We start from the raw sequence: 15813 nt of genomic DNA, 5'->3' as shown, positions 1-15813 counted from the left end.
TTCAGCTTCAGAATAGAAGTCCAGTTGTTTTGTTTTTTAACCGTTTTTTTGGATTGCTGACATGGGCTAACGTTCAAAGCAGTAACAATTGTTAGATACTATGAATCAATGCTCTCAATGCCCATGATTCCTACTCCTGAGTCTTACTCATCACGGGGGCGACAGGCGTGTGTCTGACTGAGATCCTTTTGTACCTGAGCGCAGGGTTTTGATGACCGTTTCAACCAATCAGAAGATTCAACTGCAATTTTTACTGTTCAACCCTAAGAGGTCAGCAAATATTGCAGAACTAAACAAGTTTACATCAAAATATTAAAAAATGGCCCAGTGACATGAAAGTAGCACCCTTAGGCCCAGTTCATAGAGTTCAACTATAAAAAAAAGTTGATTTTGGGAAAAGTTGCACTTTAAATTCTTTATCTGTTAACTTTGAACAAAAAAACTTTTAAAACATTTTAATTCACAATTACAGTTGAGCTCAATTCAGTTTAGTTATGTGTCAGGGTAATTTGTAAACAGGTAAAGTAATTTACACATATTTGTCCCTATATGCATATATCCCTATATGAGTTATATCCATATATGAATCCAGTTTAAGCCAATCCATATCGTTCCAGTTAGATTCAGATATAATTGCACTCTGTCCAGTTTAGTCCAAAGTATAATTAAATATTATCACTTCCATTTGATCATTTATTGCCATTTGATACAAATTATCCATGTATCTAAGGAGGCCTGGCCAATTAAATCACTGCTTTTGCAGCAAGCATGTGGCGACAGTGGAGAGGAATCCCTCTCTGTTACTAGAATAAAATAGGAGACAGAAAAATACAGAAGTACTGAGCCAGGAGAACTTAATGAATAGTGTCTTCTATTTCTATCAATTAGTTTCTATTTCCATTAAACACACATTTTACATTTTCTTACAAACAGGGATGTACACTGACACTAACAGCATATATTTAATATCCATTTGATATCGGATATACAGTTTTAAACTAACTATTACAGAGATAAAATAAGATTATTCACCTTTAGATGATAACATGGGTATAATTTCTAAAGAAAAAATATTTTACTATAAATACTTAGCAAAAAATTATCCAGGCACAATTAAATGTATCCATTCTAATACACGCATTGGCCTCCAACTTCAAGGTTAGCTCAAAGGAAGTTTCTACAAAATGTGAAAACGTTTAACTTGTTTTTTAATACTTGAAAGTCCATTCATACACTAATACATCAAGGAGAAACATTTTCCAAACTCCTTGTGGTCCTTAGTATTGAATTGCAGCACACATCAACCTGCTATTACTTTTTTATTCTCTGCCATTATTTTTTCATTCTCTGTGTTGATGAGAAAATACAAAAATGTAGAATTTTTAATCAAGTAGAAATGAGAATCAAATTTTCATTACGTTTTCTTCTCATTATAACATGACATCCAGCTGACACAACCTTTCCTTTTTATTGACACTATCTGAAAACATTCAGTCGAGAAGCTGCCTTTGCCAGTCGGTTCCTCCAATTTAATTTCTGTCTTGTTTCCTTAGAGTATAATTATTTGGAAAGAAATGAGTTTGAACACTGTCAGAAGTCATAGCTTGTGTTATTTCTTTTTTATGCTTTAAACAGAAATCAAATGAATGGTTTTCATAACCCAAATCCTTCCAAATTAATTTCATCAATACGTTTTGTTAAAACATTTATCTCAAGGCTTTTTTTCCCTAAAGAATACAACTATGATTAATTATAGATTTTATGTCAAGCTGAGTATCACTGCAAGGTCTGCAAATATTCTTGACTCACAGCTTACATACTGTAACGTCACAGCTCATCACCTGAAAGACCGAAAACAAACAACCAACAGCTTCTGCAGCTATTTCAAAGCTTGTGTCAGTTTTACTCAGGAGGCTGCCGCATTTTTAATCAAGTTTTCTATCAAATAAAACGATAACGAAAGACATCTGCTACAGCGCTTTCACATGGCCATGTAAGAGGATTGATGCCATTTTCCACTTTATTATATTACAGCCATAAACTTCAACACATTTTTAATAAGATTTTATGTGAAATAACAAAAACAGAATACCAGTTCATTGCGAGGTGGAAATAAAAGGATATATGTTTTAGATTCTTTTTGTTACTGAGCTCTGTACAGCCTGTCATCCAAAAATGTAAAGACCATGGCACAACTGCAAAGCCTTCAAGACATGCCTGACAGTCTGAGCTGACAGGCCAGTCAAGGAGCACGTTAATCAAAGGCAGCCAAGAGGCCCATGGTAACTCTGGAGGACCTGCAGAGATCAACAGCTTGGAGAATCTGCCAAAGATGACAACCATTAGTCATGCCCTATCACAACAAGGACTGTTATTGAAAAGTGGAGAGACGAAAGCCATCGTTCAAAGTAAACCACGAGAAGTCCTGTTTAAAGTTTACCCCCAACCCTGTGGAGGTCACAGTAAACATGTGGAGACCAAAACGTAACCTTTTCAACCTACGCCCAAAGCCCAATGTGTGGCAGAAAGCTCTTCACAACATCCTGAACGTACCCCCTCCGCCATGAAGCATGGCGGTAACACTATTATGCTATGCGTTATCTATTCATTTAGCATAGACAATTAATCTGGTCAGAGTTGATGAGAAAATGCCAGGAGCTAATTAGAGGACAACCGTTGAATAAAACCTGGAAGACACTTTAAAATACTTAAAATTTGGGGAAAGGTCCATCTTCTAGCAGAACAGATGACCCTAAACAAACAGCAAGGGGTAAAACAATCATTTATATCACAGCATATTCATTCTTGGCTATTGCTGGTTTTAAGTATTCAGCACTGACTCATTGAGCTCAATACAAATGTGCATTATACTTTTCATGTTTTTCTTTTTTCAATTCATAAACATTTTTGAAAACCAATTGTAATTAACTTGACGATTACTGTATGTGCCACTTTATGATTGATCTCTCACCTGAAAACCCAAGAAAATAGTTTAAACTTGCCTAAGCTACGGCTGAGCATTGATTGTTAATGTCTTTACAGTAAATGTCACTTCCTGCTACTTTCAAAACAAACGTATGCTGTGAAAGCTCATACAGCTTCAAGTGACAGCGGTACAGTTTCACTACAATGGAAAATCCAAAAATGATAAATGGATTAACAACATTTTAGTATTAACATCTAAAAGTAATCTTGCGTTGCACGGACAGAACGTCTAGAAACCAACAGGCAGAATCAACTCATCCCCAGTTTAGAGCAGAGTGTGACAAACAATTATAATTATGCACATCTTTTTTTTATTTTTTTATTCCCAGGGTGCTGATGGACAGCCTGGAACCAAGGGAGAGCAGGGAGAAGCTGGACAGAAGGGAGATGCTGGAGCCCCTGGACCCCAAGGACCATCCGGTGCCCCTGGACCCGCAGTACGTGCCATTATTAACCCAGCTGTTAGCTTTGTTCAGATCTAGGTTAATGAGGACCCAAAAGGTTGAATGTCTGCTGTTTGGGCAGCGGAAACGTCTTTTTTTCTCTCTCATTGTTAAACATTCATACACAGTAAACACCAAATCAGGCTGACAGCTGACCTTGTAGGAGACTGTGATACACCTGCCAGAAGAAATAAAAACATAGCTGAGGCAAACAGCTGTACATGAAACAGAAAACAAAGGTCAGATTCTGATTGATTGTCCTATGTTTTATTCCAGGGTCCTACAGGAGTTTCTGGACCTAAAGGTGCTCGTGGTGCTCAGGGTCCTCCTGTAAGTGTTCTCTTGAGAACATTTGTATTATTTTTGCTTGCTGACGCTTGTACGTGTAGAAACCTTCGTTTTGTGACTTTGTTCATAAGTGATGTTTCTGTTAGGGTGCTACTGGTTTCCCTGGAGCAGCTGGGCGCGTTGGACCTCCTGGCCCCAACGTAAGTTCACAGTTCAGATAACCCCACCGGTGTCCGTCCACTAATAAGAATAACAGTACTGTAATTATTCATAACATGCACAATACAATTCAGATCAAATAAAACAACAGAGAGCTGATCTTTTTGAAAAGATTGAAATAAAAACACCAGAGGTAAACATAACAGCAACCATTAAAATATACATTTAAAGCATAAATAGAAATTGGTAACGAAATGTGAAATATCAAGATGGAAAGATATTCAGGACACACGCAATTTAATTTGAAGTTAGGCTTCTTATGAAAAAAACGCCTTTGCAAGTGATTGAGAAGACAGAAGTGGAAATTAAATAACTTACATTTTTTGTTTATTTAAAGTAGGATAATTGGCAAACACGATGCAGAGGTTTGCAGACTAGTGGCGTTTTTACACAGACAGGAAGGTTAGGTATCGACCTGCCAGCGTGTCAGATCCAGCGGAGCCTACAAAGGCCTCTGTTTGTACATATATATGCAGTTAAGATGAATGTTATTTATAAACCTGACTGATGTAGGATTAATATTAGTTTCATTCGACCAAGACATTTGTTTCTGAAATCACCATTTAATTAAAAAATTGTACTTCATGGCCCAGATTCGAGTCCTGGCCTGTGGACCTTTGTCACGTGTCTTTCCTATCAGTTAGCTATCAAATAAAGGGCACTAGTGCCAAAAAACAAAACAAACTGGTACGTTAAAAATGATTTATGAACTTCTAAATAATCAATAGAAAAACCTTTATAATATGACATCAATCTAACCTTTCTTATATTTAATCAGCTTTTTTCTTCATACCTCCTATCTTTCAACTGACCTCCAGTCATAAGAAAGATGTCGGTCAAATTAAAAGACTAATTTAAACCCGAATCTGCTAGGTTAAAGTATAGCTGCAGCAAGTTCTGGGCCATCTCGCATTTGATATCTTTGATACAGCCATTTGATCCCCCTGTGGTTTAGAGCGATGCCCAGCTGTGTGTTGTCAGGATGGGGATATAAAACTCCCACCATGCTGGCAGACAACATGTCCCAGAAGAAACGTGTGCAAAGTAAACAGGGGAGTCCAAAAAACAGACCTCTGTTCAACCACACTAAGGATAACTTCACACTTGCTACCAACACGTTTAAAGATCCGACCTGCAAAAAAAATAGTAAAATAACATTTAGCCTATATTACAAATGCCAACTTTGTGTTGGAAACGATTCAAGAAAATCCATTGATCAGAAAAAATGTAGCCGCTCTGTTGACTGACATATAATAGTACAGTGTGTGGTGATAAGGCAATCCTGTCAGGTGCAGTTTAAAAAAGAAAAGACGTGTCTGTCAGTGGTGGGGTTTTGTGTTTTTTCTTCCTTATTTGCATGTCAAGTTAATAGGCTGTCGATGTTTATTCTGTAAATCACATAAAATGAGAGATTTATTAGCACTTTTTTGCCATTAGAAGCTCCCCAATTTAACACGAGCATGATCTTTAGGAAAAGACAATATTAGATTAATTTGCCTGGATTTGTTTTCCTGTAGGGAAGTAGCTGTAATGCATTTAACCTCCTTGATCTGACACCTACACATATTCCCACAGCTATTTCTCTTAAACAGCCAGACCTTTTGTTTTTTAGATAATTTCTAATATTAAAGCTAAAGATTAAAGTCTTTAATCATTTAGCACAGGTAAAATGTAAAGGCAACCTTCTTATTTTGACTGTTTTACAGGACCTTTGAATAGGAACATCAGCTTATGGTCATGCTGTATTATTATATATTTTTTTTTCAAATGCTTCTCAGGGTAACCCTGGACCCCCAGGTCCTGCTGGCTCCCCTGGAAAAGATGGACCGAAAGGCGTGAGGGGAGACGGTGGACCTCCAGGCAGACAGGGTGATGCTGGACTGCGCGGTCCTGCAGGAGCTCCGGGAGAGAAAGGAGACGCTGGAGAGGACGGACCTCCTGTGAGTCTGCTCACACAAGCCCCCGGGAGAGAGGCTTTTGTCTAATGTGAAAAATGTGCGACCTTGTTATGCTGAAAATACCACGGTGGTTCCTGTTGCACCCACACATACTGGTGCATGTAGGTGCATGATTTAAAGCAACTCCAAAGAGAAGAAAATAATGGAATGTTTTTGTAGTCTTCATCGTGAGCCACTTTTATGTTTTTTCTCTCCAGCTGGACAGCCAATTTTAGCAGTAATGGACATGCTCATCATTAATACACAGAGCTGTCAGGGTCCATCACCGACTCTAATAGCAGACTAAGACATATGACAGCACAAGGCATCACAATCTGGGAGCAGTGTGATGACAGGACCCCCGGCTTTTACCTCAGAGTTGCACACGCGCGCACACCCAGCAGTTGCTAACAGATGACAAGTTGTGTCAGGATAATGACGGGTCGTGTCCCAGGGGCAGGAAGGTGGTCGGGCTTATCCTGCTGAAACGCTGAGACTGTGCTGCCATGAGACCGTCTCTTCCCAGCGGTCCCGTCCCGTATGTGAAACCCTGAGTCTAGTATCAGCGCATCAAACGGCTTTGTCTGCTGAACGGTGCGTCTCGGCTGTCACTTACGGTCAGGTGTTCACTGTGAACACGGTGTCAGGAGCTGCGAGACATTTTGACAGAGCAGCCTCAAGAGTTGGGAGAAGGCGATGGAGAGATTCATCTGCATCTGCGGCTGGGAATAAAATGTGTCACCATTGAAGGAAAAAGAATGACTACAGACTCAAAATGTTCGGTGTGAGAGACCTATACCACTCCAGCCGTGTTTTTTCTGATGGTTTTCTTTTCCTCTTAGGGTCCACCAGGTCCCTCGGGTCCTCAGGGACTGGCGGGTCAGCGCGGTATCGTTGGTCTGCCCGGACAAAGAGGTGAAAGAGGTTTCCCTGGTCTGCCTGGACCCTCTGTAAGTGACGTGAAATCACAACACATTCAAACATGCAAACCTGAATCTCCCCCAAGGAGAGACATTTAAAGGATTAATTTGTTCAATAAGCTCATGTCCAAAATGAACAGAGAATTTAGAAGATGCCACTTTTTCAGCAACCAGCTTCCTCCTATTTGTTTTACTGTACAGATTTATATCAATTTAAAGTTGATTAAAAAATACAGAATGACAATGTAAAGAAATTTAATTTTGATAAAATATTAAATTTGTTCACGCGATGTAATGTCTATTTTAAATATAAATCTTTAGAGCAAAAAACAAACATCTCAATATTTCTACAGTAGCTGATCCAAGAGTTCAATTAAATTTGACAGAATGTCTGGATTTATACTATTTAGTGCTTTTTATATACCGTTATTTTCTTATAGAAATCAAATCGTCAGTTAATTGACAAATTACATTTTCACATTGATTAAAATGACCTTATTATCAAAAAATTTACAAAAGCAATAAGGTAGAAAACTGGTAGTGAGTATATTCACAAAGTATAATACAATACACGAACACAGTATTACATGAATTAGATCATTAGACTAAAAAAAAAACTGGCAGTTCTGAAAGTTATCATTCCTTCCTAATAGATTTATCTGGTGGGATGTATTTTTATTTTATTTTTTCTTAGCATCCAGTGGTTCCCTGTCACTGTTGCAAGTAACGCTATACCTATTAAACTGTAAGTAATATCATTTTTCACAGCAATAAAGAGAAGACAACAGGTCTAGATGGGAAGAGCAAAGAATTTAAACGCATATTAAGCAAACATTTGATTCAACATGAACAACAAAAAGCATAAAACAGACTAATGAACCATAACAAGAGCTCTTAATGTGACATCAAACATAAAACCCTGCTTTGGTTGTCCTTTCTTCTAATTCTGATTCATTTCTAACATTTGGGAAATATTTTCCACAAACACTATTAAGTCAGTCTCCAGGAGAATTAACATTATCGGGCTGTTCTTGCAAAACCGGTCAAGAGAAAATAATAAAGTGGGATGTAACCTATATCTGCAGCACATAACATTGCTTGTTTTTGCATTTTTTTTCTTTACTAGCTCAAAAAAATTAATTAAACTTCAATACATAAGAGTCACAAAAGCATATTTTTTTTAGCCTTTTAGTCCTAAATTCAGCATCCCCCAAAACCAGAACCTTAAACCAACCCAGCAGTCGTTGTGACTTCAGCTGCACATCAATAAAATGTAGGTCTGTTTCTTTCACTGTTGTCACAAAATCTGACTTTAAACAGACAGACACATAAACACCTTCTAAAGAATTGAAAACTGCTTTTGCAGCAGCTCATGCAAGACTGAATGTCTACTCACAAACACATTTTCTCATGAAGACACACAAACACACACACACACACACACACACACACACACACACACACACACACACAGAGTCAGAAGGTGAAAGCATCACCAACCCTGCTGTCACAGCTCTTAATAAATATTAATGAATCTACCATATGAGCACAATACTGACTGTTTTGGCACTCTGTACAGTAAATGTGGGAAATCAGCAGATGTGCTCTGGACTGACAATCTGTTGTGTCCTAATTTGATCAGAGTCAGAACACATCTCACATCAACCAGGGCTTTTCTCCTCATGTTCCTGTCTGATGGAGATTACACTACGGCATATGATTGAAGAGCTTCCTCCGCTTACATCCAACACTTTTTGATGTATGACATGAACCATGTCCCCTACTTGCAACATCTCAGCAGGCACGGCCCCATCATTAATAATTCACCAGTGTGCATGAAGGAGATTCCAGTAAATCAAAACAAACTCTCCAAGGATTGAGCTTTTAATGGCAGATAGAGCTGCAAATTATGCTTCAGTCATATTCTGCAGGTTTATTCTGTGTATCTGGGCCTCACTGTATTTTCTTTCAAGTTACTGTATTTAAATTTGCTTTGAAATCTTTTCTAATAAGTCACAGTACAAAGTCCAATTTTCAACTGTATTGTAATAAGCTGTTTAAATCCAACAGCTGAATGGATCTGTGCAAACTCCCTGACCATAATGTAATTACTTGGTCATTTTTGTTTCTGGACAGACAAAAACATAAAGGAAACACATCCAATACTACTAGGAAATATTGGTTTTCAGATAAATTAAAAGAGAATATCATGTAGCTGCAAGAAAATACCACGTTTAATATCTAAATTTTGGAATAGTTGTTTTTATACTTCAATATAGCACCAGAAGTAATGCATTTAGGTTGCAGGGTGACAAGAAAGTGTTTCAAGATAAGAATAGTCTGGAGTTTGGGGAAAGAGGTCAACTGTTCAGTCTCTAAACTAAATAATGTGCCTCAGTGGATCTAAAGCAACACCTTTACTAGACTTACAAGCATCTTTTGAAGATTTATGTTTCCTTTTTCTTATCGAAAAAAAATACTAATTTGTGTTACTGTAAAAACAATGAATTTGTATTAGAATATACAGCTGAACATCAGAACCTGAACTGCTTGTAGATCAGAGAGTTGTGTCATTCAAACTATATTTTTTTCAACATACAATAATGAGTCGTCCTTATTCCTCTCAGGGTGAGCCTGGAAAGCAGGGAGCTGCTGGCGGTCCTGGAGACCGTGGACCCCCTGGACCCGTTGGACCACCTGGGCTTACTGGACCAGCTGGGGAACCTGGAAGAGAGGTTAAAAAATAACGAATACAAAACATGTGTTTGATAGACTCATTGAAACTCGAGTTTCTGACTTGGATTTGAATGAAACACTTCAGAACATTATATAATGAAGGAGCAAACAATATTAGCACTGGGATTAAATGGTGGTAACTACATGATAGCAAAGACTAAACAAAAAGCACATTATTAGATTAATAGAGAATGTTAACAGCTGTTCATGCCTTTCAATGTTTTTTATAAAAATACATAATATGGATTTTTGAATGAAATGGGGGGAATCCACTGCTTTACTAATTTAGAAAATAATTTCAAGCAGTTCTTAAGGTTTTTTGAATATTGCTTAAAGTTTCGAAGATAAGAAGATAGCTGTTTAAAGGTCTTGTGTTAAATTAGACCAAAGGTCTGATCCTGTACAGGATTTCAATTCCTAACCTAGAACGGTACGGTCTTAAAGACAGGCTAGATCACAGGCATTTGATGAGAAAATGTATAACCTGACTATCAAGCATTTAAGACTTGGCTTAGATTTGGACTGGATATGCAGCTAGTAATTTAGTTTCACTTTCAAATGAGAAATGGTGAGGCATTGAAATGGCCCACAGTTTGCGTCACTCATACATTTGCATTGTGTCCCATTATTGTGTTTGGCTGCACCGGGGCTCATTATACAGCTAATATTTATTCACGAGGACACCCGGTTAGAATTAATTAACACTCGAATTTTGTCTAACAGGGCAACCCTGGATCTGACGGACCTCCTGGTAGAGACGGTTCTCCTGGAATTAAGGTAAACACAATTTACAAGTGGTCATATCATCTGTAATGCATAATGCTGCTGTAAACCGATTGGCTATTACACTGCAACCACACAACTACCATTGCCATCAAACCAGGTCTGAGTGATCAAGAAACAAAAAACAAAGAACATCTGGGGTTCTGCTGCATGGCACCCCTAGATACTTCTCTATGGGTCGTGGCATCCCACAGATCCCATTTGTACCAGAGGAGACAGAAATACCTCACCTCTGTCATCTTCTTTGGGTCCTTGCTTGGCAATCTTTTGCAGGATCCACTTATGTCCTGCTGATAACTGCATTTATACTGTAGGGAAGAGCTGTCTCCATGTAGGGCTTGTGATTAAACATTGATTGTGTACAATAAAATGTTATTTGTCCAAACAAAAGTGAAAAGTGAAAGGCAGCATGGGGGTTTTCTTTTGGGAGTTTGTGGTGCAGTCTCTGTGTTATTAATATTTTTGCAGCTTTTTACACAGTTTTTAAAAAAATGGCGTTAATTTTCCCCCGTTTAAACAAGTAGAATTACGTTTAGGTTTTTTTTTTTTTTGTTTGTTTGTTTTTTCCAGCTGATGCAGCCAAATAACCTGTGGTAAACTCTGCAGTATTTTTTTTTATCTGTATCATCTAAGACAATCTCCCCAGTTGACACACTGTATCCTCCAAGACAAATTATTAGATAAAGGAGCTATAAGTAAGATATTTACTGTAAAATCAACGTAACTCATTCTCATATCTCAAGTGGGATGGAAGTAACATTCCCTAATCAGTCCTCTCCATCAACAATGTCTTAGTCAATTTTTTTTCCTTTCAAACCTAGAGGTACAGTCCGGAACTACTTCAGTTCAGACTGCAGCTCGTGTTTATTTCCTGGTTCCTGAGCCAATCATATGAGAGTTCCCAGGGTTCCCAAAACAGAGCACAGCGTTTGGTATTTTATTCTGACAAAAGAGCTGCAGCCTGCAAACATGGAAGCCAGTAAGAAAAGCGGACCAGAAATAGAACAGAATACGACAACATATACCTATCCTGTGTAAGTAAGAATTCACAACAGCAACATACCGTTTTCAAACGGCATATTAGATTGTTGTGATTGGCATGCTGTTGTACCGATTTGAGCCACAAGGTATCAGTATTACTTATAGCTCCTTTATATTTTCTCATTCTTATCTTGAAAACTATACACAAAATAAGCCCACGATGTTCACCCTGCTGTTGTATCTTCTAATTTGTAATCTTTTTGCTGCAGGGTGACCGTGGCAACACTGGTCCTGCTGGTGCTCCTGGTGCTCCGGGTTCTCCTGGTGCTCCCGGCCCAGTCGGTCCCACCGGAAAGCAGGGAGACAGAGGGGAGTCTGTGAGTAACGACTCAAACACAAGCAAAGTTATCTCTCAGTCAGATGTTTTCTAAAAACTTCTTTTTTTTTCTTCTTTTTTAAACTTACCAAATAATAAAGGGTTTTATTCCCTGGGGTATATATATATATATATATATATATATATATATATATATATATATATATATATATATATATATATATATATATAGTCAAATGTGCTGTAGCAAGGCTTAATTATTGCTAGACATACAGGCAAATCTGGTGTGTTATTATCTTTACCACTTCTTGTATTTGTTAGGGTGCTCAAGGACCAGCCGGACCTCCAGGACCTGCCGGTGCCAGAGGAATGCCTGTAGGTTTGCCACCAGGACACTTTAGAATGACTTCCAGCCACTACAAACAGAAATGGCCGTTCCTTGTTTAACTTCTGACAGTTTACAATTTTCACAAACAAACAAGGTTTCAATAGGATGTTTACCACTTATTCCTAGGGACCCCAAGGACCCCGCGGTGATAAGGGTGAAGCCGGAGAGTCTGGTGAGAGAGGACAGAAGGGACACAGAGGTTTCACCGGCCTGCAGGGTCTCCCTGGACCACCAGTAAGGAGCCATATTTAATCTAAATATGTCTGTACCTTATTCCTTTGTGGTATGCTCTTTCATTGTTTATTTTATATTTGTCTCTGTGTTTTCTCTGCATTAGGGTCAACCTGGAGACCAGGGTGCCACTGGACCTGCTGGGCCATCTGGACAAAGAGTGCGTACAAACACAACCAACATTTTTGCAATTAAATCTGTAAAACTGATTACATTTCACTTAAATCATCATAATTTTTTAGTACAGCAGTCTAATTAGACTGATTAATTGACAGTTAAATACATTTTGTTAATATGCATGATGCCATACAGTAAACATTCATGTTTTCGCACAAATAAGGTTTATGTTATCAACACCTCCATCTGCAGGGACCACCTGGACCTGTTGGACCTTCTGGAAAAGATGGTGCAAATGGTTTACCAGGACCAATTGGACCCCCTGGACCTCGTGGTCGTTCTGGAGACTCTGGTCCCGCTGTGAGTACTCACAAGAACCTAACACCCTCTTTTTTCTTGTTGATTTTATTCTGCGAACTAGCGTCTACAAAATAGAATAAATGTAAGTACATGTTTACCAGCAATTAATTACCAAAATCAAGGTAAAATTAAACAACCAAACAGAAAAAATGAATATGTGTATCAAACTCACATCCAAGACAGCTGTCAGTGCGGCTCATTATGCTGTTAACTCTGCTAAAAGCATCATATACTGCATTTTTTATTTAGTTAGTTGAAATCACTGCATACAGGCCCTTTCAAATGTATTACCAACATTTTTTCATGCTGTAGCCAAAAAACGTAAGTATTTCTCTAGGATTTTATGTGATAATTAAACTCAAAGTACAGCAGCATATGTTTATGCAGTGGAAGGGTCCACTCTTTTCACTTTATTTTGCCAAATATATATGTCACTAGTGTTCCCATGAATCCAGCACAACAAATTGCCTTCAGAATTCAACCTAATAAGTAAATAGAGTCTACCTTTATTATTTAATCTTAATCCATCTGTTGTGTGAAGCCTCAGAGTTTTATTCGTGAACAAACAGCATCATGAAAAACAATGAAATTAGCAGATAGGACAAGGACAAAGTGGTGGAAAAGTTTAAAGGGCCTATATCAATCAAAATCAGCTTTTTTGAGCTTTTAACTATGGTATAATGCGATTACATCTTCAGAATCATGGCCAAAGTGCTATCTTGCTTAATTCATGCATTTCTGAGTAATTCTCGTGGATTCTGCTTGTTCAGCAGCGGCCTCTCCCTGCCATGGAGAACAAGCGGCCATGACAGGTCTACATAGAGCGGCCATTACCCGTCCTTTATGCTCAAAGATGAGATGAAGGGGCCTTTTAGCACCTGATCTGCACATTAACAGCAACTGCTGTATTTTTAGCTATAGACATGTTGCAAAATCATGTTTTCGGCTGCAAGAGGTCTCGGACTTTGTTCAGCTATCCTAAAGAAGAACATAATTGCCAGGAGTGGTTGGATTAAATTTTTCGGAGCACGTTGGTGTTTGTCTGTGACCGTCACTTCATGATGACTTCTTGGTGAACCTCGGTGAACCATAAGCAAGTCGCTTGCATTCAGACGCTTGCACTGAATGCAAGCGTCTTTCTTTCGGGTTTAAAAAATAGCACCAGAAAAGGACCAATATCTCATAACAAATGAATTCTCTGTAGTGCTAAAGTCAGTATTTCATCATATAAATGCCTATAGTTGACTTTGGAAGCCTTAACCACTGGAATAAAATAAGAGAAGAACGAATGTTTCCTAGTTTTGAATTATTGGACTATATGGTGTACAAGTTGTGAAATTTTGCCAATACACAATATTTTTTCAACTAAATGACAGAGAGACAAAAAAAGTGAACAGCATTCATTTTCTTCATCATGCTTAAATGGGCACAAACTCATCAACAAAAATATAAAGAAAAACTTTGATGCGGTGTTTCAGAAAGAACTATAATTACACTATTGTCATCATTATTTATAATGATATACGTAAAACTATTAGAAAGTAACATTTTAGACACTTTCGCAAATAGTTTTCCTTCTCTTCATTTTTAATATGAAACATTGTAATAAAGGATTATTTAACATTAAAATGGCAGGTATGAAGGAAAGCACTGAAGATTAAAACAACTGGTTTTCAATGCATGCATTGCTCATAATAAAGTATAAAGTCCTAGACAGCACCGAGTACAGAAAATCGCTGCTCAGCTGAAAACATGAGCAATGAGAAAAGCCTTTTTGATGTATTTGTTTTTTATGTAGCACTTATTTAGCCAATCATTCAAAACAAGTTGTTATTCACAATTGTGGCCTTGCAAAAACCCTCTTCAGAAAATTTTGTAAAATTATATGTATATGTCTAGATCAAGAGACGGAAGAATAAATCCTGCAGTGCTTAGCAAAACGAGAATTTAGGAAAGCTGCATTTGCTAAAGTAAAGTAAAACAAATTCTCCCTTTCTGGATTGTGTTTCAGGGCCCCCCTGGAAACCCTGGACCCCCTGGTCCTCCAGGTCCCCCCGGTCCTGGTATCGACATGTCTGCCTTTGCTGGCCTGGGTCGGACAGAAAAGGCTCCCGATCCTCTCAGGTACATGAGGGCCGACCAGGCCGCCGGGAATCTCCGTCAACATGACGCCGAGGTCGATGCCACTCTAAAATCTCTCAACAACCAGATTGAGAATATCCGCAGCCCTGAGGGGTCCAAGAAGAACCCCGCCCGCACCTGCAGGGATCTGAAACTGTGCCATCCCGACTGGAAGAGCGGTGAGTGACAATGAAAGGAATTGGCAAAACTGGGGCAGACTGGGTTCAGACTGGGAAAGTTCATGAGAAATGAGAACTTAACCTAAAATGTAGTTCGTGCTGTAGAGAATGTTTGTCATGTGCTGATCTAGGATCTGTTTTCACAACAGTATGCCAAACTATTCAAGGCATTCCCAATGGGTTGAAGCTTTTAATCAGCTGGACTGGAACAGTGATGCATGGGAGTGATCCCACCCTGGAGGCTAATATTATTTTTTTCTCTGCTTTTATTTAGGTGAGTACTGGATTGATCCCAATCAGGGCTGCACCGTTGATGCAATCAAGGTCTTCTGCAACATGGAGACCGGGGAGTCCTGCGTGAACCCCAAGCCTGCCAAGATCCCACGCAAGAACTGGTGGTCCAGCAAGAGCAAGGACCGCAAACATGTCTGGTTCGGAGAGACAATGAACGGAGGATTCCACGTAAGATCTGCAACCTGTCTCAGTTTTCTTAGTTTATATTACATTAATGTTACTGTTTATGTTTTGACACAGTCAAAAATAGAATAGATGTGCATGTTCATCCTTCTGTGTACAGACTACATGGTTATACATGTGCATGTAATCTTGCCCTAAATTACAGTCATGCAAATTATTAATTTCATTGTTACAAATAAATTCCAAAATGGAATATAAAGTTGAAAACACAACTAGATTTGAAACATTTACCAAAAAAAATATAAGCCAAAGTATCTGCTCCAGAGTTTCTCTTGTGGGTCATTTTTGGAGGTCCCAAAAACCACTGCAAA

The 15813-nt window shown here is 38.4% G+C and overlaps 1 protein-coding gene across 3 annotated transcripts in view; it reads left to right on the top strand.

Moving 5' to 3' along the window:
* col2a1b (collagen, type II, alpha 1b) overlaps positions 1 to 15813 on the top strand; it is a 62654-nt gene that overhangs the window by 44180 nt on the left and 2661 nt on the right. For all 3 annotated transcript variants that reach the window (XM_021319898.2, XM_021319897.2, XM_021319896.2), the window contains 14 exons: positions 3315 to 3422; positions 3705 to 3758; positions 3863 to 3916; positions 5714 to 5875; positions 6715 to 6822; positions 9420 to 9527; positions 10252 to 10305; positions 11562 to 11669; positions 11951 to 12004; positions 12144 to 12251; positions 12355 to 12408; positions 12618 to 12725; positions 14737 to 15025; positions 15300 to 15487. In XM_021319898.2, the coding sequence (XP_021175573.2) occupies positions 3315 to 3422; positions 3705 to 3758; positions 3863 to 3916; positions 5714 to 5875; positions 6715 to 6822; positions 9420 to 9527; positions 10252 to 10305; positions 11562 to 11669; positions 11951 to 12004; positions 12144 to 12251; positions 12355 to 12408; positions 12618 to 12725; positions 14737 to 15025; positions 15300 to 15487 (1557 nt within the window). The remainder of the gene's footprint in view (positions 1 to 3314; positions 3423 to 3704; positions 3759 to 3862; positions 3917 to 5713; positions 5876 to 6714; positions 6823 to 9419; positions 9528 to 10251; positions 10306 to 11561; positions 11670 to 11950; positions 12005 to 12143; positions 12252 to 12354; positions 12409 to 12617; positions 12726 to 14736; positions 15026 to 15299; positions 15488 to 15813) is intronic.

Source organism: Fundulus heteroclitus, chromosome 20 (genome assembly GCF_011125445.2).
Source record: "Fundulus heteroclitus isolate FHET01 chromosome 20, MU-UCD_Fhet_4.1, whole genome shotgun sequence".
Classification (NCBI taxonomy): Eukaryota; Metazoa; Chordata; class Actinopteri; order Cyprinodontiformes; family Fundulidae; genus Fundulus; species Fundulus heteroclitus.
Note: the sequence above shows the minus strand (reverse complement) of the source record. Positions and strands in the feature narration are given on the sequence as shown.